Genomic DNA, 22,865 nt, shown 5'->3' with positions numbered 1-22,865 from the left:
AGAGCCCTAAGGGTGCATTCACACGAGCATGTGCTGGTGCATACATAGGTGAGCACAAAAACGGCGCACCCACGTACATACACAAACACGCGTGAATGCAGTTTCATGCAGCATTGCTTTCAATGGGGCAGCGGCTGCTGCAAGTGGCCCCATTAAAAGCAAGGGTCTGCTGGCCACCCCTGCAGTGATTTTCCGGGAAGTGTTTTAAATTTAAGCCTTTCCCTGAAAATCATTCCTATCTGGTGTAAAAAATAAAAATATATATATTTACTCACCTCTCCGCTGCTGCCGGGGGTGAGGCGCATCTAGCTGCTTGGGTCCCGTCACTGTAATGAAGTTCTTTCAGCAGACGGGGATTTAAAATCCCAGCTTGCTGAAAGGGCTGTGTCTGATTAACTGAGCGCTCAGCCAATCACAGGCAGCGCTCAGCCATTCAGACACAGCCCTTTCAGCAGGTGGAGATTTTAAATCCCCGCCTGCTGAAAGAACTTCACTACAGTGCCGGAGACCAACAGCTAGACGTGCCTGAGCCCCGGCAGTGGCAGAGAGGTGAAGATGTATTTTTTTTATTTTTTACACCAAATAGGAATGATTTTCAGGGAAGGGCTTATATGTAAAGCCCTTCCCCAAAAACCACTGTGGGGGATGTCGGCATTCTATTGCCCGTTTGTGCCTTTATGACCAGGCCAAATCTTGGAAATAATTTTGTTGTGCGCATCCTCATTTTCATGTGCACTAGAAATACACAATTGTCTTTAAAATGACATATTTGCAAAAATATGAAATTTTATTTTTTGGCACCCCGTAATTGTTTTTCAGGGAAGAGCTTTAAATATAAGCTCTTTCCTGAAAAACAAACATTTAAATGTAAAAAGAAAATAAATAAATAAAAATATACTTACCTGTCCGCTGCTGCCGTGTCCCCCGCAAGGATGAAAAACACATCTGCCGCATGCGGCAAATGTGTTTTTCATCCCCGCGGGGGAAAAGAATTCCCTGCTGCACCTGTCACAGATGTGACAGATGCGGCATAGGAATTCTAAATCACCGTGGGGAATAATGAATTCCCTACTGCAGCTGTCACAGATGACAGCTACAGTAGCTGATCCAGCTGCTGGCACCCAGTAATTGTTTTTCAGAGAAGGGTGTTTAGGTATAAGCCCTTCCCTGAAAAACAAAGCAAAGTAAGGTGAAAAATAATAAACACCACATACTCACCTTCCTTCAGCTGCTGGGGCTCAGCCAAGTCCTTTCTGCGCTGTCCCCAGCTCTTCAAAGCTGGGAAGAAAAGATTGCCTGCTGCACCTTTCACAGATGTGACAGATGCGGCAAAGGAATTCTTAATCCCCATGAGGAATAAAGAATTCCCTACCGCAGCTGTCACAGATGAGGTGCTCAGCCAATCAGAAGTAGCTGTTTGTGATTGGCTGAGCACCTCAGCCAATCACAGACAGCTCTCACTGAATGAATGACAGGCGAGAGTTGCCTGTGATTGGCTGAGCCTCTCAGCCAATCAGAAGCAGCTCTTTCAGCAGGCAGAGATTTTAAATCCTCGCCTGCTCAAAGAACTGCTTTGTAGAGCCGGGGACAGCGCAGAGAGGATGTGGCTGAGCCCCTGCAGCTGAAGAAAGTTGAGTATGTGGTGTTTTTTATTTTTCACATTACTTTGCTTTGTTTTTCAGGGAAGGGCTTATACCTAAAGCCCTTCCCTGAAAAACAATTACTGGGTGCCAGCAGATGGATCTGCTACCGCAGCTGTCTGTGACAGCTGTGGTAGGGAATTCTTTATTCCTCATGGGGATTAAGAATTCCTTTGCCGCATCTGTCACATCTGTGAAAGGTGCAGCAGGCAATCTTTTCTTCCCAGCGGGGATGAAGAAAACATCTGCTGCATGCGCCAGATGTGTTCTTCATCTCCACAGGGATTTAGAATTCCTGTGCCGCATCTGTCATAGATGTAGCAGGTGCAGCAGAAAATTCTTTTTCCCAGCGGGAAGAAAAAACATCTGCTGCATGCGTCAGATGTGTTCTTCAACCCCGCAGGGGACACAGACAGGTTAAGTGTATATATAATTTTTTTACACTAAAATATTTGTTATTCAGGGAAGAGCTTATATTTAAAGCTCTTCCCTGAAAAACAATTACGGGGTGCCGGCAGACCATTGTCTTCCATGGAGCCGCCTGCAGCAGCGGCAGCTCCATGGAAGACAATGCAGGCATTCCCTATGGAGCACGCCTGTCCTATCTTTGCAGGCATACGCCTGTAAAGTACGGACATGTGAACACACCATAGGGAATGCATTGCTTGTAATAGACGCATGTTTTTTTGCACGCAGCTGCACTCACAAAAACACGGTCGTGTGAAGTCACCCTAGTCCTGTGCTGTATTTATAAACATGATATGGCATATCACAGCCATTCATATTAGCAGGAACCAATCACTATGGTCCCTGCTGGTTACTATGCCAAAGGCACTTTGGCATTTGTTTCTACTGCGCATGTGCAGATCCCGCTGCTGCCCATCACTTCAGGAGGCTTCAGGGGCTTTAGGTGAGTATTTCCATCTCTCCTCATAGATCCAATCCATGAGGGGAGATAAAACTTTAACTTTTTAAAAACTTTTCTGTGATCACCAGTATCCATTGGATACCAGCGGTCCCTGGTGACATCTTCCGCCTCCTGGCTACTTCAAATGTCCCCTGACAATTCAGTCTTCTGTGCATGCGCCCCATTCTTCCCTTGGTACGCATGCGCAGAAGACGGCGGAAGGTCTATTCAGGAGTAGATCATTGCTGGACATCGGGAAGGACGGAGGTGAGTAGTTTCAGCCCCCATCATGGATCCGATCCATGAGGGGAGCTGAAATTCTAACTATTTTGTAGTTTTTTATTTACTTTTATTGGTTATGCCAATCACATGACTGTGGTGGGGCTCCTCGCGGCCCCCCATGACAGCTCCCGGTTGTTGGCTACGCCTGGCAGCTGACAGCATGGAGCTTTCACATCCACAGCCCACAGGGCTTTAATCCCTAGGGGAAGCGTCTTTTTAGGCCCTGGGGATTAAAGCCAACCAAAGCAGGACATAAAAAGTCTATGGAGTGGTCACTAAGTGGTTAATACTTTAGCACAATAAAAACATTTTTACTAGGAAAAAAAATGTTTGCATTGTCATATTTATAGGGATGCAAGTTTTTCATTTTTCCATCTATGGAGTTATACAAGGGCTTGCTTTTTGCTGAATGAGTTGATGTTTGCTTTAGTACTAATTTGCAGTGCATAAGACTTTTTGATCACTTTTTATTTCAATTTGTGCACCTTCATATAAGCATAAGCGTGCTTGTAGGCTTGTGTTGTTTGTGGAATGAAAGTTGAGTATTTGCGTGTGCAACTGCCTTTTTTACTCTACTTATTGCATATGCAAGTCATGAGCAATTGCATGCAAAGAAAAAACACTTTTTGCTCCCAGCCATTGAAATGGTCAAATTCATTAATGAGTGTCATTAATGAATGCATGCTGTGGGGTATTTTGCGTGAAGCAATTCCACACACAAAATATGGGCTTGTGAACGAACGCATTGCAACCATCAACAGATTGGATTGCGGGGATGTCAATAGGGTAAAGGAGGAAGCTATCTCCCTCTTTAAGCCCTGTAGATGCCGCTGCCTGTATCGACAGCAGCATGTATAGGGTTAAATTACCAGGATCAGAGCTAGGCTCGATCCCAATACTTACAGTGGTAACATGGCTGTCAATTACACTAGCAATTTTGTTCTGGTTATGGGACAGCTTAGCTTCTGAGCCTTCTGGCAACTAGTGCCGTATATATGTACGGCATGAGAAACTACTATCCAGCTGCGTCATACATGCATGGTTCATGTTGGGAAAGGGGTTAGTATATTTTATTAAAGAAACATCAGAACTCATTAACAAATGGCAATCATATTTGGTATTGCCATATCCGTTACAGCACTGAACGGAACACGATATTTATGATGCACAATAAATTTTGTAAATAAAAAAGGTGCAATTGCTTTTTTTCGCATTTAACCTATAGTAAAAGTTAATATAAACTAAAAACTTAGTAGTATTTATTGAAAGATGAAAGCGTAAAAAAAAAATTTCAGTTATGTTGATATAGGATGAAAAAAGTTGTGATTATGAATTTGGGAATGCAAAAATATAATTAAAAATATTATCTAAATAAGTAAAATACCCAGATTTCTGTAGGTAAAAGTGTGCTTACAACTGCCTCTCTAATTTTTACAACACAAGAAGAAAATTACACACAGAAAACTGACAAAAATGTCACTGACACTATAAATGGTGTATAATATACTGCGTGTATAAAAAAAGTTAAGGCATATTAATTGGCCTACTGTGACTTTATAGCCCAAGGACCCTTGTAGATGGGGTTGCCAGCCCTGCTATAATGTTATACGAGCATAGTAGGTTTATCTTACTACATATGAAAATTTGCAGTGTTTTACTTTAAAATTATTTTATTAGCATTCCATGTGCTCTTTAAAGAGATATTCTGGGCAAAAACTATTAATGATCTATGCTCAGGATAGGACATGAATTATTAATTGCCAGGGACCAAAGGGGATCCCCAGTAAGGAGCTGTTAAAGTAGCGTGATGGACATGCATCATAGGGAACAGGAACAAAAGTGCCCTGGCTGGCTTCACTATTACACTTATGGCACTTCCAACTCCGACACTGGGAAAAGACTTGGAAGTGCAATAGCGGCTTCAGCTCCAATTGATTTAGATGGAAATGAAGCTAGCTAGGTCACTTTTGCTCCAGTCTTCTATGACACACATCTGGCCCGCTGTACTGACAGCAGGCTAGACAATCAGCTCATCTCCCGTTATCCCAAGCAGTGGGTCCCGAGATAGGTCATCAATAGTTTTTAAAAGGGAAAATCCTTTTAATATATACATTTTTATTATGTATCCCCACGGAAAAGCAATGCTGATCCACAGCATGCTGAGACTATGTAAGAGTGTTATATAGTCCAAAATGTTAAGTTAATTCCCCATTCCAAGAATCAGTTGGAAGATTGAGCTATTTTTGTTTTTTTCATTAATTCAACATGTCAAAACATACATATTTTGACTATTATTTCCCAATCCTAAATTTTTAAGGGGTATTTCTAAACCTCAGTGGTACAACAACTAAACTAAAAGTATTAGCACTGAAAGTGTTTATTCTATTTTATTTCTAAGCATCTTTACAAGGAATCAATTGAAGATCACATTTTATTCAATTAAATATGCTTTATTATAGTTAATGTATTCATTTTCTTTGCTTTCAGGACCTATTTGCATTGGATGTTGAGCCATATCGATATAGCGGTGTTAACATGACTGGGTTTAGAATACTGAACATAGAAAATAGCCAAGTACTCTCTATTATTGAAAAATGGTCTATGGAAAGATTGCAAGCACCCCCTAAACCAGACTCAGGATTACTGGATGGATTTATGACGGTAAGATGTCTGCATTTATTTCTCTAAACTGAGAAATATACCTTTTTATAGTTGCAGAAATACAATTATATTTAACTCCTGCATGATCAAAGCCTTTTATACCATAAATGCTCACATCAACATTTCATATTTATATAGCAATACACTCTAAAGGCTCGTTCACAGGCACAAGCATATTTTGATTCGTGAAAACACTGTATATTCACGGACCTATTCCCTATGTATTTCAGCCCTTCTGTCCGTTTTTCACGCTCGTAATTATACAGCGTATTTTCGCTTGTAAAAACTACACAGAAGGGCCTATTGTTTTGATGTGCAAATACGCAGTGAAGTACACAGTGAATGGTCATTATGGTGCCCCCAACAGTTATCCCTGCATTGCACTCTTTATCAATAGAGCTCTGAGTTTTAACTTGTCTTCCAAAATCCCACAGATGTTTCAGCAAGGCTTCCCCTTTTTCCTGTTCTGCAGAAGTCACACAAGTGTCCTGCTTTTCCTAATTTACATAACAAAGCTTCGTTCCTTTAGTAGCAGCATCATGACTTCTCCATCCCACAGTAATCACAACAAGGCACTGATAAGCATGTATACACTAGCTGCTATTACATTTTCTCATAACAATTTGTAAAATTGTGTCTTTGAAACTTTGCTGCACACCTTTAAAAAAAATAAATACATTTTTTTCTAGTTAAAATGTATGTTTCAATCATCACTGTTTTACTGGATGTACAAAAAAATAACAAAGATTAAGGAAAGCTGATATCATCAAATACAGAAAGAAATTAGATCAGCAATTCAGGTAAAGACTAGAGATGAGCGAACATTCTCGTCCGAGCTTGATGCTCGTTCGAGTATTAGGGTGCTCGAGATGCTCGTTACTCGAGACGAGCACCACGCGGTACTCGTCTTGATTAAACGAGCACTGACCATTGAATTCAATGGAGCCGGCAATACAGCTGGCTCCATTGAAAGCAATGGGCTGCCGGCGATCGCGGGATGAATTGTCGGGAAGGGCTTAAATATATAAGCCCTTCCCTGCAATTCATCCAGAAATGTGTAAAAATAAAAAAAAAATATACTCACCTTGTCCCGGCAGAACGATGTTAGCCCATTGAATTCAATGGAGCCAGCAATACAGCCGGCTCCATTGAAAGCAATGGGTTGCCGGCGATCGCGGGATGAATTGTTGGGAAGGGCTTAAATATATGAGCCCTTCCCTGCAATTCATCCAGAAATGTGTAAAAATAAAAAAAATATATATACTCACCTTGTCCCGGCAGATGGAGTTCAGCGCGGCCGGCCTGCAGTGGGTATGAAGGGCGCTGAGCCAATCAGAGGCAGATCTCACTCACACCCATTCATGAATTCATGAATGGGTGAGTGAGTGTTGCCTCTGATTGGCTCAGCGCAGCTCTTAGCTGAATGACAGCAGTTCCGCACCACAGTGCAGGGGACAGCAGGAGAAGACGCGGCTGTGCCCCGGCAGCTGAAGGGAGGTGAGTATCTATTTTTTTTGTTTTTTAAATCACTTTTAATTCATTCCAGGGAATGGCTTATATGTAAAGCCCTTCCCTGAAAAAGAATTCAGGTGTGCCAGCGGACCATTGTCTTCAATGGAGTCGCCGGCAGCAGCAGCGGCTCCATTGAAGAGAATGCCTGCATTTTTATTCTTCTTTACACTAAAATCTTTCTTTTTCAGGTAAGGGCTTATATTTTTAAGCCCTTCCCGAAAATTCATCCCACGCTCGCCGGCAGCCCATTGAATTCAATGGGCTAACATCGTTCTTCTCTGCCACAGCTGTTACAGCTGTGGCAGAGGAGAACGATCGTTATGCTGACAGTGGGGGGGGGGGTCTCACTCTTGCCACTATTGTGGCTTAATAGTGAGACCTCGGAGCCCGAAATGCAGCCCTGCATGTTGCTCCTCGCCTGCTCTATCCATTTCTGTGTTTTTTACATGACTTTGGTGATTTGCTAAGATTTTCACAAATGAAAACCTTAGCGGAGCACCAGTCATATACAAAAATGCTCGAGTTGCCCATTGACTTCAATGGGGTTCGTTACTCGAAACAAACTCTCGAGCATCACTGAAAGTTCGACTCGAGTAACGAGCACCCGAGCATTTTGGTGCTCGCTCCTCTCTAGTAAAGACATAATATATATTCTGCAACGATCAAAGAGGAGTGCAATATAGATAATTACTGCCTGAAAATACAGTTTGGGTAACTACTGTATGCACACCTATATACAAGCATTCACACCCTGCGACATATACACACATAGATACATACTTGCATACATATGTACTTTTACAACATCTGCCTAGTCAACTCACTGGATCTCTCCATCTCCTGGGTAAGACGGTTTGCAGCACACAGGAATTCACTTTAACATAATGTATTCTCTTTTCATTCTGTGTTCAGCCAGTTTTATTGCTTGTTTGCACAGCAAAAGACTTCTCAGCAACACAGCAAACACTTAAAAATAAATCATTGGCCATCTAGGTACTCACTAGCACAGTCACAGTGTCTCTCACTGCTGAAGTGTAAGGCCTACTGCCTGCCACCCCAAACATAACAGGTTTTGGTCATTCCAGCTGCATGACTCCCATGGGCTAGCATACCTTCTCTTTCCCAGGTTTGGCACATTGTGGAGGTAGCTCATACCTTCCTTAAAGGCCTCTTCCACTTGACTGCTAATTACCTCTTTAAGCAGTCCAGCTTTTCTTAACTCCTTTATATCTTCCTAAACTTTTCCCAGATAAAAAAAAACACACACAATAATACCCAACCCTGAAGCATTCATGCCGAGGTTACATGTTATGTCATTTTATGTTTCTTGAACAGATATCCTACCTCTTCAGTAGCTACATTGTTACAATACATACATTCCCACACACATTTAGACACTGACAGACATACACGTACTAGGGTGGCCCTTAGAGATATGGCAAAAAATAAAGTAGCAGCTATACAGCACGACAAGCATCCAAATTTGTTACATCTGCTAAAAATAATGTTTGGGTAAAGGTTTAGCTTTAAATTCCAACTGCAAGATGGTGCTCAAAACATGCATATTATGAGAAATGGCGCTTAGGCGCAAGATTTCCAATTACACAAGATACAGCATTAATATTAACACTTTGCTTTTGCAAAAGAATCACTATACTGTAAAACATTAGGTATTGACAATGGCATTTGTCCTGAGAATCTATGCATTTGTGCTGTTTGTACAAAAATACCTCAAACTATATGAAACTAGTCAAAATTACGAAACAAATACTTGTGAGTCAGTGCGTAAGGACTGGACAGCAGACTTGGTGATCTGTGTTGGAACAGTTCTGCGATTTGCTTCCATGACTTGAAGCAACAGTTGTTTTTCTTCTTCATTAGTAAAAAGTCTGAAAATTCATGGTTTTTGAGCATAATCTTGTCATAGACATAAGAGCCTGAAACTGCCCCAAACAAAGGGTTGTTAAAAGGAAAAAATTAGAGGGTGTCTTGCTTTGTAGTTGAGTCTTTTGGGCCACCCTAGCACACACATTTAAACACTTATCGTTAGACACATAAATTAACACACATACAAACTGACACAAATACTGTATATACATACTGTGACAAAAATATATACAAACATTCACACATGCATACACACTGTGACACATTCACACTGAAATATAGGTATATATATTCACTGTCATATACACATATATACACCCTGTGACACACACATACACATTTTCTGCTGGATTTCTTTCATAGAAGAGGTGGAGACAGCAGAAAGTTCTTCCCCTCCCTTTTATCTTCTCTTCAACTCAACAGGTTTTTGTATGTAATGCTGTCTAGCATCTGCTGGTGAAAGACGAACAGCTTCCATATATTGTTTACCTTTCACTGGTAGATGGCAGACAGCAATATATGCCGACTGTAAATGAATATGACCTAGAGGGAGAGAGCAATTGTTAGGATCCAGGAAGAGTGGGAGAACAAGGTTTTAACCCATTATCCCACCACTTGTGTATGCTCTTGGAGCTACAGTATGTAACAAGCTAGAGGAACATGAAACAGTTCTTACTAAAGAGGATGTGCATTCAAAATTGATTTTAGTAAAATGTCTGCTTGGCTTATGTTAAATGGAACTGCATACACACAATGATGACCTATATATTTCAAATACAATCCAGTTTGTAAAGTACATGAATTCAAATACAAGATGTTGCTTTTTGCAGGGCTTCACCTAAATCACTGTGGCTCTACGAGTTAAAACCTTAACATGTGCACCCAATAAATTCCATCCTTTGAAGTAATATCCCTTCCTGGTCTCAACAACCTGGTTCTTTTCAAAACCTTTTCTTGTTTCTAAGCAATGAAACATACTGCTATGGCCTATTCACGAGTCCTAATCCAAAATGGTATTGCCAGTAGTCCACGATGTGAAAGCTTTTGTATTTGTTCAAAATAAAGGGCTTCTTGGAAAATAAAAAAAAATGAAATTGTTCCTTTATCTACCTTTTTAAGATATTTTTAATTTTATTTCTCTGCTATTTTATGTTAGTCTTTGAATATCTGTCTTGACGAAGTACTACTTTGGCACATCCTTTTCTTTTACCATGAATCAGTTTAAGTAGTGTCAAGCTAAAAGAAAAAAATGAGTTGCTGTCCTTTCCTGGATTTTGGGTAGATCGATTTTACCTATACTTTGATAAAAGTTTTATTCAATGTTTTTCATAAACCCCTGTCCAGTAGAAAGCATATTTAAACAAGTGCCTGTCACCTTGCATTTACACCTTTTCTACACTGCTTACTTATAGTGCAGTTCATTTGGAGTGGTTCTAGCAAAGAGAATAACACCAACGTAGGCCTAATCCTATCTATAGAAGCATTCCTTAAGTGTCTAAAGATTTGCCTCTATGGCATGTAAACTCATGTGTATCACTATCCGCAATCTTACCTTCCTAAGACCATTGTCTATACCTGGTGCCGTAGTGTTTTAGGTTAGCAACAAAACAGAGTGTTATTTGACATGTTCACACAAATGTTTCATTCTTTCCCATAATGCAGCATGCAACAAATTCAACAGGCCATTTGTCATTTACATTTATTTGTTGTTGCCCTAAAACAATGCATTGGTAGTTAGAAAAATACTGGAAATTGTTGATAAATGAGTCTTCTCCCATTTTTTCTGACATATTTATGAGTCTCGAAAATTGTAGCCCATGGGTTTCATTAAATAGCAAATGGAAAGCTCCATACATAATGGGTGCAGTTGGCACATAGTAGTATAATAGTATGGGTGTTCAGAGTATTAGACTCTGGGGCTCCAGCACAGGATGGGGAGCCACTAAAGAAGGTGAGTATGTCTTTGTTCCTTAATTAAAAACATTCTATGCTGAATAATATTCTGTTTTCGCCTTTTTAAAATCTACACATTTATTTTTTTAAGAAGCTTACAATAGCAAAATAGTGATCAATTTGTGATAGAATGTGGTAATGTTGCCAAGAATAAAAAGGTCCTATATGTGTTATGTTAAATTGTAGTACGCTCTTTCTTGCTTCATTTCTATAGAACATTGTATGACATACAGCTTGCTGTTATAGTGTTTTTGTTAAATGGAGCTAAAATAATTCTAAGTATTTTAGAAATATGCATATGTGAACAATTTGTTTCTGCAATTTTTCCTGTTGGAAAATATAAGAAACTCAGCAAAAATCTTAGTGTTTGAGAAAAATACCTATTATTGCTATTGGTACACACTCATTTGTCATTATATAGCTCCACAGTGCATACACACTAGGCCTTTACTGTAGCTGGAGAAATAAATAGAAAAAAGGAATTGCATTCATGGATGGGCTCACAAGGATCAGTTAACTCATTTAATTGGTCCCTAAAGCAGCAGTCAGAGAGTTTAAACATTTATCAAGACAATACTGAACTATTGCTCTACTTTTTCAAATGTGTATGTGCAGGTTGATGATACAAATGAGTGACCAAGATAATTGGTATAATTTCAAACAGCGCTGTCAACAATCTTTTTTTGCCTTTGTAATTGCATGTAATGTTGGTTTTTTGCGTTGTTTAGCTAGCAACGTGAGATTAAAGCTTGTATTTATGATGACACAGAATGCTTTTTTTTTTTCAATCTACAAATTAACTTTAATAGTTTTTGTCAATAGAAAATATAGAGACTACAAATGCAGGACACATGCTTAATTATATATTGTGGCATTCAATATATTACAGATTTCAACCTTTTCAATTTAACATAGCTATTTGTTAAATATTTAATATTTTTATTACAAATATCTTAATTCATAATACCTTTTTATTGCTTTACATTGCTTTAGGATTTTTATAGGCTAGTTTGGTTCTTTTGAACACCACCTAATTACAATTTTACCTAAGTAGATTAAACATGTATATTCTATCATTAAAATGTACTCTATCTCTGTTCATCTATCTATACATAGTATTACTTTAAGTTGTTCAGGTCTTAACTTACATTTACAGTTGACTTCCCTTTGTCAGCTATTGTAAAATCTTTCTGGTGTTTGTTTGTGTTATAATCTCTGTTTTTCTGTTAGGGTACCTTTAGGCTGGGTTCACACAGGGCGGATTCCAGTCGGAAATCTCGCGGTTTGGCCGCAGCAAAAACCGCGAGATTTCCGCCGGGAGAACCGCCGCGGTTTAAGCCGCGGCCGCTTTGAAGCGGCCTGGCCGCATGCTTTTCCGTTGCGGCCGGCTCTCCCATAGAGGAGAGCGCGGCCGCGATGTAAATAAACAAAAAAGGAAAGGTAAACAGACATGCTCAATCTTTGGAAACCGCGGCTGCGGCGGCCGCAGCTTCAGTTTCAACCGGATTTACCGCAGTGGATTAGCCGTCCCGTGTGGACGAGATTTCTGAGAAATCTCATCCACATGGCTGGCTAATCCCGAGATTAGCGGCCGCGGGCGGTTTTGCCGCGGGTGGATCTGCTGCGGCAAAACCGCAGCAAATCCGCCCTGTGTGAACCCAGCCTTACACTCAGCAATCATTCAGTCTCCTAGAAAAGTCACATATGCATAAAAAATATCAGCTATTTGAAAGCTTTTACACAGAGTGCTTATTCTTCACTGGTTGCTTGCCGAGACATCATTTGTAGAAGGTATCCACATGCAAATTTGTCTTCAAATTATTCAAATACGAATGACTGTGACTTTATGCCAGACAACTTTTGATCAACCAGTGACTATTTTTTATATGAGCTGAAATGAAACAACTAGTGACTCGTTAGTGAATTATCGCTCATCACCCTGTTATTGACTGTGTTTACTGTCATGTGCTTCTGCTCTTTTGAGTGATTATTTGGATGATAGTAGTTCCGTGTAAAACCATCCTTTTTGATTACCTGTTTTCTGCTCCTTCTCTGTGTACCTGTTTATCTGTTCCTGCCTACTCTCATTATCCTGTACCTACCCCGACTTTTTCCTGATATATGCTTATTCCAGGTTTTGATCTCAGCTTGACTGACTACCCATTTGCAAGCCATCCTAGCTCATGTAGTTCTCCTGGTATCTGATCCCTCTCTGTCCTTGACTGTGTGATTAAGTTTGGCTTTGATATACCCTGACTTCCCAGCATTAACCTTGGCTTGTATTGACATGCTTATTGGTTTGCACCACCAAACAATAACTACTGGTCCAAGTAATGGTCCAAGAAAATCTAAAGAGCGTGGAAGGGGGAGGTTTGGTTGCTTAATTCCTGGCAGCCCATTACATAAAAATTACATTTTTTTCATTTGTTGACCAGCAGGGATCCGCTACCTGGAACCCCGCTGCTTAGCTGTTTTCTGGTGCTGCTGTCAATACGGTCAGCAGAGGAAGCAGAAAGTGCTGACAACATTGCAACAGCCTGGGTTAGTATTGTAGGCACAGCTCCCATTGACTTTAATGTTCTACTCTGAATGAAAAAGACACAATTATTCAGTTATGGCATACTGGTATCAAATGCCAGAACTGAGATCTCTTTATGTGCCCTTTGATGGTAAATGTAGTGTCAGGACATTGCTACAATCCTTTTCTTTTAAAAAAATTTTTATTCCAGATAATAAAAAATAAACACTACAAATTCAGTCATATAAGTTGATCTATTTGTAATTTTCGGCAGAGATAGCAGAAGAAGATTTAAAGGGGTTGTCCCGCGGCAGCAAGTGGGTCTATACACTTCTGTATGGCCATATTAATGCACTTTGTAATGTACATTGTGCATTAATTATGAGCCATACAGAAGTTATCAAAAGTTTTATACTTACCTGCTCCGTTGCTGGCGTCCTCGTCTCCATGGTGCCGACTAATTTTCGGCCTCCAATGGCCAAATTAGCCGTGCTTGCGCAGTCCGGGTCTTCTCCTGTCTTCAATGGGGCCGCTCGTGCAGAATGCCGTCTCCGTGTAGCTCCGCCCCGTCACGTGCCGATTCCAGCCAATCAGGAGGCTGGAATCGGCAATGGACCGCACAGAAGAGCTGCGGTCCACGGAGGAAGAGGATCCCGGCGGCCATCTTCACCGGTAAGTATAGAAGTTACCGGAGCGCGGGGATTAAGGTAAGCGCTGAGCGGTTTTTTTTTTAGGTCCCTGCATCGGGGTTGTCTCGCGCCGAACGGGGGGGGGTTTGAAAAAAAAAAAACCCGTTTCGGCGCGGGACAACCCCTTTAATATCCTAAGAATGAAAGAAATTACTCTTAGTAAATACTGTATCACAGAAGTGATTGTGTGATGGTCAGTGACGACTTCTCTCAACCTAATATATGACTTCTGAAGCTGCATAATAAAAAAAAACTTGATTAATATTTAAGCACTTACTTTCTGTCACTGGTCACTGATGTCACTGGTGAGCATTGTGACCATCCTGTTACTTTGGAGTGCTTTTCACAGGCTCACTAGCATGTCGTGTCCCTGCAGAACCACCCCAGGTACCAACATTCTTATTCCCTGCCTACATCTTTCAGCTGTTATGCTGTGCTACGCTATGCAGCACTTTTTTCCTTTACTTGCCATAAAGCCTAGTCACAGGTAAGACCCTAGAGGCAATTTAAAATGGTCTTCAGGCAAATGACGACTGTAAAAGCCTCTTACAGTGATCATTCAGGAAGCCAGTATGATTTTGCCTTCTTTTTACTGCTCTGTGTGAAAGGAATCATTCTAACTACTAATCTTAGGCTGCTTGAACACATCATGTATAAAATCCACATATTACAACTGGAACAGAATCCGCACTGAAAATCTGTGTGCTCATTTTCAATATGAGTGGATTTGGTTTAATATTTCTTGCAGATTGATCCTGCAGATTTTTTATGTGGATCTTGGTGCAGAATTTTGAAGTTGTAAACACAAATAAACAATGTGCATCCGCGAACTTTGTGCAGCCTGTTATAAGTGTCTGGGTCAAAACTGTGCATTGTGCGTGCGGGTGTTCCCTAGCATTTTTTTTTTATAAAGTGTAGGTGGATTTTTGTAATTATTATTTTTTTTGTTTTCTTAAATTTGTTTTAACTTTGTCCACAAATATATTATATGAGTTTTTTATGTTATATAAAGCCAAAAAAAAAAGGTTTAGAATAGGAAAAAAAAAGGAGTATAAATGAAGAAACATAGTAATCAAAAGTTCGCTGGGGCGCCAAAAAAAATGTGTGGCTCACAACTATCAATGCCTTAAATACTGGCGCCGTGTATATTTGCTGGGATACTAATATAGCTCAACGTATGGAGCGCATCTGTGTGCGCTCCACGCAGCCAAATTCACAATTTAGAACACGCATATCACAAGCACGGACCTTCGTTCACGTGCATTTTTGCGCGCATGTTCACACGCGCGAATGTACTCGCGAATTAACACATACGCATACGCTCATCTGAACGCACCCTCAAGGTGTTGATTACATTTATAGGTTTGTCCACTTTTGTTGAAACCAGAGGAAAAGGGTCATTTTTTCCTCTTGTATGCAGACATTGTTGTTGATGATGATCATTATTATGATTCAGTTGAGGCCAAATCACTTTATGAATCATCGTTCTACATGCTTCCCTATCCTTCTTTCAGCTCTTCCATGTGACAGTTTGTTTCTGCCCTGATTGCGTCCAGCCAGCATGTTCTTTGACATCCTCTTTTTCGTGACCCACTGACTGCGCTGAGCATTATTTTTTTTTCAGAGTATTGACTAGCATAAAATGACCAAGGTATGAAAGTTGTTGTTTGGTGATTTTACCCTCTAGCGATATTTTTGTCTTGATATGCTCTAGGAAAATCTTGTTGGTGACCATTGCTGATCATAGTATATGCAGCATTCTTCTTCAGTACCATGGTTTAAAAGCATCAATTTTCCTTCTATCTGCCTCCCTGAGTGTCCCACATTTGCATATGTATATGGAGATCGGAAAGATGATTGCATTTATCATTTGGACCTTTGTAGCAATGCCAGTATATCTTCAATATCTTTACCCTTCCTTGTATTGCACTACGGCCAAGTGCAATTCCTCATTTGATTTCTGGTTCTGATTCTCCATTGCTGTCAATCTTGGATTCAAGGAAGAGGAAATATTTAACCACTTCAATTTCCTCATTGCAGACATTAGAAGGTAACACATTTTATTTTTACTAATAAGAAATATTCCTGTAGGTGCTGTTAAATACTATAATTTTTATGCATCCTCACAAGTTCCATTCTTTCATACACATAGGTGTGTCCAGCTTCTGAATCTTCTGAGGCCTTCACTGACACCAAGACGAGGATGTGCTTTAGTACTGAAGAAAGTTTCTTAATCACATTATGGTAAACTAAATTTGTCTTTGCTGTTCTTTAGGACTGAGTTTGTGTATTTTTTATTAGCCTTGCTAAGAATGTCTGATATATGTTCTTGCTTTAAACAGCTATATCTTAGGCTGCATTGCAGATAGAGTTCACATATGGCTTTGTTTTAAACCTAAGAATCTAAGTTTTATCTGCAGATGTATGATAATGTTTGATATTAATAAATTAGTTATGTTAGTCACAATGTGACATGAAGCTGGACATAGATGTCAACATCCCGCACAGGCAACAGTAATCAGGAGGTTGTCTTCTTTCATACATAGGCTTTAAGTGTGCATTCCATGCTAGTTAGCCACATGTAGGAGCTACAGTAGCAAGAACATTTGATTCCACTTTTGTAGATGTTGCGTCTTGTGATGTTAATAAAAGTTTGTTTCTAGCTTCCATTTGTCTGTGTCGGATTAGTTGGTTCTGATTCCTGATCTTAATTCCTTACTTCGGGCTGAAAAATGTCTTCCTATTTGTCAGGTATGTCATTTTCTCCATTGACATTGCTTATAGATCTTCATTCAAAAATGTATAATAATTTTGAAATAAAGTAGATGAGGCCTAACTAATGATTGTTAAATTATGCAGCATATATTTTTTTATAACACAAAATTACACTTTTGAAAGTTACAATCTTTGTTTAAAGGCCATGTCTCATTATGTTCAGAGTAAACATGATACACAGGGGTTCGCCATATTACTCTTCATTGATGGACCCATGTTCTAGAGGATAGTTCATCATATTTTTGAAGGAATTGATTAGAAAATGTAAGATTTTGATTTATTTTGTTAATGTTCAATAAGCCAATATATGCAGAAGTACATAATACATTATTGCTTGTTTGAAATATGCCATACATTGGTTTATGTTAAGATCAAAATAGGTGATGGCTACATGACTTGTTTAAAACATCTACTAAAAGACAATTATTGTTGGTCATTGCAGATATCCATTGGATCTTGAACAAAAAAACATTCCAAGCAATGAAAACCAGAGAATAAACAACAGTGTCATGTCCACAAAAGACACATTGATGGTGCACATGTGAAAGAAAACAGCTATGCCATGAAATACTATCACACAGAAGAAACAATTTTGCAGGAATACTTTAACCCTTTCCAACCCAATTTGTATCCTGGTTTTCCTAGGGGGGTTTTACTCTTTTTCTGCTGTTATACAACAGCGCTGAATGCTGGATAAAGCCAGTACTGCATGAGGTGACACGTTGGATAGGCTCCGACAGCAGAGAGGCCAGCGATATACAGTAAGAGAACCCCAACAGGCGTCTTCCAACATCGGAGCTGTACAGCCTTAAATCATAATGTCTTTAGACATCAGACAGTGGATTGGAAAGGGTTAAATGCTGAAAACGCACCTCATTCATTTCAATGGGCAAAACATTGCGTATTAAAATGCAGAAATGCATGAAAATAGAACAAGCAATGCTTGAAAAATGCAGTGTTAAAAATGCTGCATTTTAATGCTTTTCTAAAAAGCCTCATTGAAATCTATGGTAGCGATTGACAGCGATTTAGTGCTGCGCTGAAAACGCAGCATTAAATGCAGAAAAAAACACCTGTGTCATAGTGGTCTAACATGACACCTTTTTAAACAAAGAGACCTTGTGTATTGTAGGAGTGACTGGGTAATAAACGTTGACATACGATATATTTTTGGAATTTTATGAATGTAGCATGATATGTTTACGAAAAGCTACACTCATATACATATTTATTATTTTCCCATTGTTTTAAAAAAATACATTTAAGGAACACTCACAGACATAACTTCCAGCTTTGTATCAAAAAAGATCATCAAAATAAACTGACTTATGTTTCCATGATGATAATGATCCACTACCATCTTACTTCGATAAATTTCTATGAAAATGGACACATAGTGTTTGCTATCAAGTGCCTATGTCATTATTAATTGTAGACAAAGAAATGACAAAATCATATAGTGCACATATTGTATAATACTGTTGTTAAAGTGGATTATGTCATAAATATTTTTTGTGATGCGTGAAAATTAAGGATTAGAATCTTGAAGTGAATATGTAATTTTTTATGTGAAATAATGTCAATCCACCACGGTGTGTACTGCAGGGTGCAAAAGTGTAGCTCTACAAAAAAGATTTCAAATAATTTAATAAATAATGTCAAAAACTTTCAGCAATCCGATTGTTATTACAGAAATAATGAAACCCTGGTTCATGAAAAAGTGTGAGTGATGTTGTATCTTAAATGGAGATTGACCTTCCTCAGACAGACACAGATTGACACAGAAGAAAATTGTTGAAGGGTGTTCCAGTATTTCATAGTAGCAGGACCTACACAGCCAGCAGTCCTAATATAGTTTTTTAACATGGCACAAGTGATCACATTTTGATCTTTTTTTATCTGTGATGCTTTGTGATGAATCATGAACATCTATAGACTTTAATAAATCAAGGTACTACGTCCTAACACATTTCCCCCCTCACTTTCCCCTTGGTAATAGAGGATTCATCAGGGGATCTCATGAAAAGAAACATGTGTAGTTAATAGATGAAAAAAAGACCCAGCAGCAATATGGCAGCATTAAAAATAAGACAAGTGGGTAGAAGCCCTAAAACCAAGAGCCATAAATATATCTTTATGATCCTCCAAGATGTGCCTAGCTATAGGAATATCCCATCTATGGTGAAAGTACCTTAAATTATTTCCAATTCTTCTTCCCTTTATGGAGCTTGCTAATATTTGATTTGATTTTGCAATATTTTTGTAGGTATCAATATATTTTAAATAAATGAGGCATGCTGAGAGATATAAACTAGAGATGAGCGAACGTACTCGTCCGAGCTTGATATTCGTGCGAATATTAGGGTGTTCGGGATGCTCGTTACTCTTAACGAGCACCACGCGGTGTTCGGGTTACTTTCACTTTCCTCTGTGAGACGTTAGCGCGCTTTTCTGGCCAATTGAAAGACAGGGAAGGCATTACAACTTCCCCCTGCAACGTTTAAGCCCTATACCACCCCCCTGCTGTGAGTGGCTGGGGAGATAAGGTGTCACCCGAGTATTGAAATCTGCCCTTCCCGTGGCTCGCTACGGATGTATTCTGACATTAGTTCAGGGAAAGTGGTATCGTGTTGGAGCTACTATAGGGAGAGTGTTAGGTGTATTGTAGGCTTCAAGAACCCCAACGGTCCTTCTAAAGGCCATAAATCGTCTCTATATGCGCTCAGTGGGGCCGGCGGCAGCAGTGCCGATCCCATTGAGAACATAAAGAAGACAAATCCTTCTTTTCTGCCACAGCTGTAACAGCTGTAGCAGAGAAGAACGATGTTTGCCCATTGAATTCAATGGAACCAGCAATACAGCAGGTTCCACTGAATGCAATGGGCTGCCGGCGATCGCAGGATGAATGGTCGGGAAGGGGTTGAATATATAACCCCTTCCCTGCAATTCATCCAGAAATGTGATACACTAAAAATATATACCGGCGTATAAGGCGACGGGGCGTATAAGACGACCCCCCAACTGTCACCTTATACGCCGGCAATACAGTGGAGCAAAGAATAAAAAGCATTACTCACTTCTTCAGACGATCTGCGCCGCTCCTGTAGACTGTCACTCCTTCCTGGTGTTCTGCGGTGCTCCTGCAGGCTGTCGCTCCCTCCTGGTTCCCGGCAGAGCATTGCTTTCTCTACGAAAGGCTTTAAATCCACGCCTCCAGAAACACACGTGCCTTCAGCCAATCACAGCCAATGACAGTGATGTCATTGAATTGCTGTGTTTGGCTGTGTTTCTGGAGGCGGGGATTTCAAGCCTTTCATAGAGAAAGCTTTAGTCCGTGGACCAGGAAGGAGTGACAGTCTGCAGGAGCGGCGCAGATCGTCTGAAGAAGTAAGTAATGCTTTTTATTCTTTGCTCCACTGTATTGCCGGCGTATAAGGTGACAGTTGGGGGGTCGTCTTATACGCCCCGTCGCCTTATACGCCGGTATATATTTTTAGTGTATCACATTTCTGGATGAATTGCAGGGAAGGGGTTATATATTTAACCCCTTCCCGACCATTCATCCTGCGATCGCCGGCAGCCCATTGCATTCAGTGGAACCTGCTGTATTGCTGGTTCCATTGAATTCAATGGGCTAACATCGTTCTTCTCTGCCACAGCTGTTACAGCTATGGCAGAGGAGAACGATCTTTATGCTGACAGTGGGGGGGGGGGGGGCCCACTCTTGCCGCTATTGTGGCTTAATAGTGGGACCTGTGAACTTGAGATGCAGCCCAACATGTAGCCCCTCGCCTGCCCTATCCGTTGCTGTGTCGTTCCCATCACTTTCTTGAATTGCCCAGATTTTCACACATTAAAACCTTAGCGAGCATCGGCGAAATACAAAAATGCTCCGGTCGCCCATTGACTTCAATGGGGTTCGTTACTCGAAACGAACCCTCGAGCATTGCGAAAATTTCGTGCCGAGTAACGAGCACCCGAGCATTTTGGTGTTCGCTCATCTCTAATATAAACCTTTTAAGGCAATCCCCCCATCAAGTCCTGAGAAAGCATTATGTGGTAATAGTCCGTCAACTGATTTATTTGTGTCTATTTACCACTTGATCGCTGCAATGAAGGTTACTTTTATTTAATTGGGTGAAGTGTCAGGGATTGTGTTTTATTATAACCATACTTAAGAGAGATTGTTCCATGAAAAATATTGTTTACAGTTAAATGCAGTCCGTAATTATAATCATTTTTTGTATTTACACTTATCAAAAAATGTTTCTATACCCAGAAGATGACAAGACCAAATGTAGTGTACAGAATTGCCGTTACATTCCTTTTACTATTTCCACTTTTTATGTTGCAATATACAGCAAAACAGATTAGAAAAAAAATACAAATTCCACACGGATGAAGTTGTGGATAACAAGCTAGTACAATAATATAAATAACACCTATGATAACCATAATTATTTATTGGCCATAAGAAGAACTACCGTATATACCGGCGTATAAGACGACTTTTGAACCCCGAAAAATCTGCTCTGCAGTCGGGGGTCGTCTTATGCGCCGGTAATACAAAAAAAAAAAAAGTGTAAAAAAAAAAAAATTTATTACTCACCTCCCCCGGCGTTCTGTCGCGCTCCGGCAGGATGTCGCTCGCTCCGGCAGGCTGTCGCTCGCTCCTCGTCCCCGCCGCAGCATAGCTTTCTGAATGCGGGGCTTGAAATCCCCGCTTCCAGAAAGCTAATACACACGCCGGCAGCCATGACAGCATTGAATGGCTGTGATTGGCTAAAGCACACGTGGCTTCAGCCAATCACACTATTCAATGACATCATTGAATGGCTGTGATTGGCTGAAGGCGCACGTGTTAGCAATCACACCCATTCAATGATGTCATTGAATAGTGTGATTGGCTGAAGCCACGTGTGCTTTAGCCAATCACAGCCATTCAATGATGTCATGGCTGCCGGCGTGTGTATTAGCTTTCTGGAAGCGGGGATTTCAAGCCCCACATTCAGAAAGCTATGCTGCGGCGGGGACGAGGAGCGAGCGACAGCCTGCCGGAGCGAGCGACATCCTGCCGGAGCGCGACAGAACGCAGTGGGAGGTGATTAATAAAATTTTTTTTTTTTCTCCACTGAATACCGGCGTATAAGGTGACAGTTGGGGGGTCGTCTTATACGCCCCGTCGCCTTATACGCCGGTATATACGGTAAGTAAAAGAAAAATACAAATATTTTGTACTTTTAACTATATTAACATAATTTAAAACTTTACTGCACGTTAAGTGTTAGCAAACAGTTGGATGATCAAAACTAGAGATGAGCGAGCACCAAAATGCTTGGGTGCTCGTTACTCAAGATGAACTTTTCACGATGCTCGAGGGTTCGTTTCGAGTAACAAACCCCATTGAAGTCAATGGGCGACTCGAGCATTTTTGGATATCGCCGATCCTCGCTAAGGTTTCCATTTGTGAAAATCTGGGCAATTCAAGAAAGTGATGGGAACGACACAGAAACGGATAGGGCAGGCGAGGGGCTACATGTTGGGCTGCATCTCAAGTTCCCAGGTCCCACTATTAAGCCACAATAGCGGCAAGAGTGGGTCCCCCCCCTCCCAACAATTTTTACTTCTGAAAAACACTCATTAGCAATGCATACCTTGACTAAGCACCACACTACCTCCAACAAAGCACAATCACTGCCTGCATGACACTCCGCTGCCACTTCTCCTGGGTTACATGCTGCCAAACCCCTCCCCCCCCCCGCACGACCCAGTGTCCACAGCGCACACCAAAGTGTCCCTGCGCAGCCTTCAGCTGCCCTCATGCCACACCACCCTCATGTCTATTTATAAGCACGTCTGCCATGAGGAGGAACCACAGGCACACACTGCAGAGGGTTGGCACGGCCAGGCAGCGACCCTCTTTAAAAGGGGCGGGGCGATAGCCCATAATGCTGTACAGAAGCAATGAGAAATCCAATCCTGTGACACCTCCATCAGGAGCTGCACACGTGGGCATAGCAATGGGAAACCCATGTGCCACA

The 22,865-nt window shown here is 40.7% G+C and overlaps 1 protein-coding gene across 1 annotated transcript in view; it reads left to right on the top strand.

Annotated features, from left to right (window-relative positions):
- GRIK2 (glutamate ionotropic receptor kainate type subunit 2) overlaps positions 1-22,865 on the top strand; it is an 843,071-nt gene that overhangs the window by 365,704 nt on the left and 454,502 nt on the right. Inside the window, exon 6 of the mRNA XM_066608100.1 lies at positions 5,317-5,490. Within this exon, the coding sequence (XP_066464197.1) occupies positions 5,317-5,490 (174 nt within the window). The remainder of the gene's footprint in view (positions 1-5,316; positions 5,491-22,865) is intronic.

This window comes from Eleutherodactylus coqui, chromosome 1, assembly GCF_035609145.1.
Source record: "Eleutherodactylus coqui strain aEleCoq1 chromosome 1, aEleCoq1.hap1, whole genome shotgun sequence".
Taxonomy (NCBI): Eukaryota; Metazoa; Chordata; class Amphibia; order Anura; family Eleutherodactylidae; genus Eleutherodactylus; species Eleutherodactylus coqui.
Note: the sequence above shows the minus strand (reverse complement) of the source record. Positions and strands in the feature narration are given on the sequence as shown.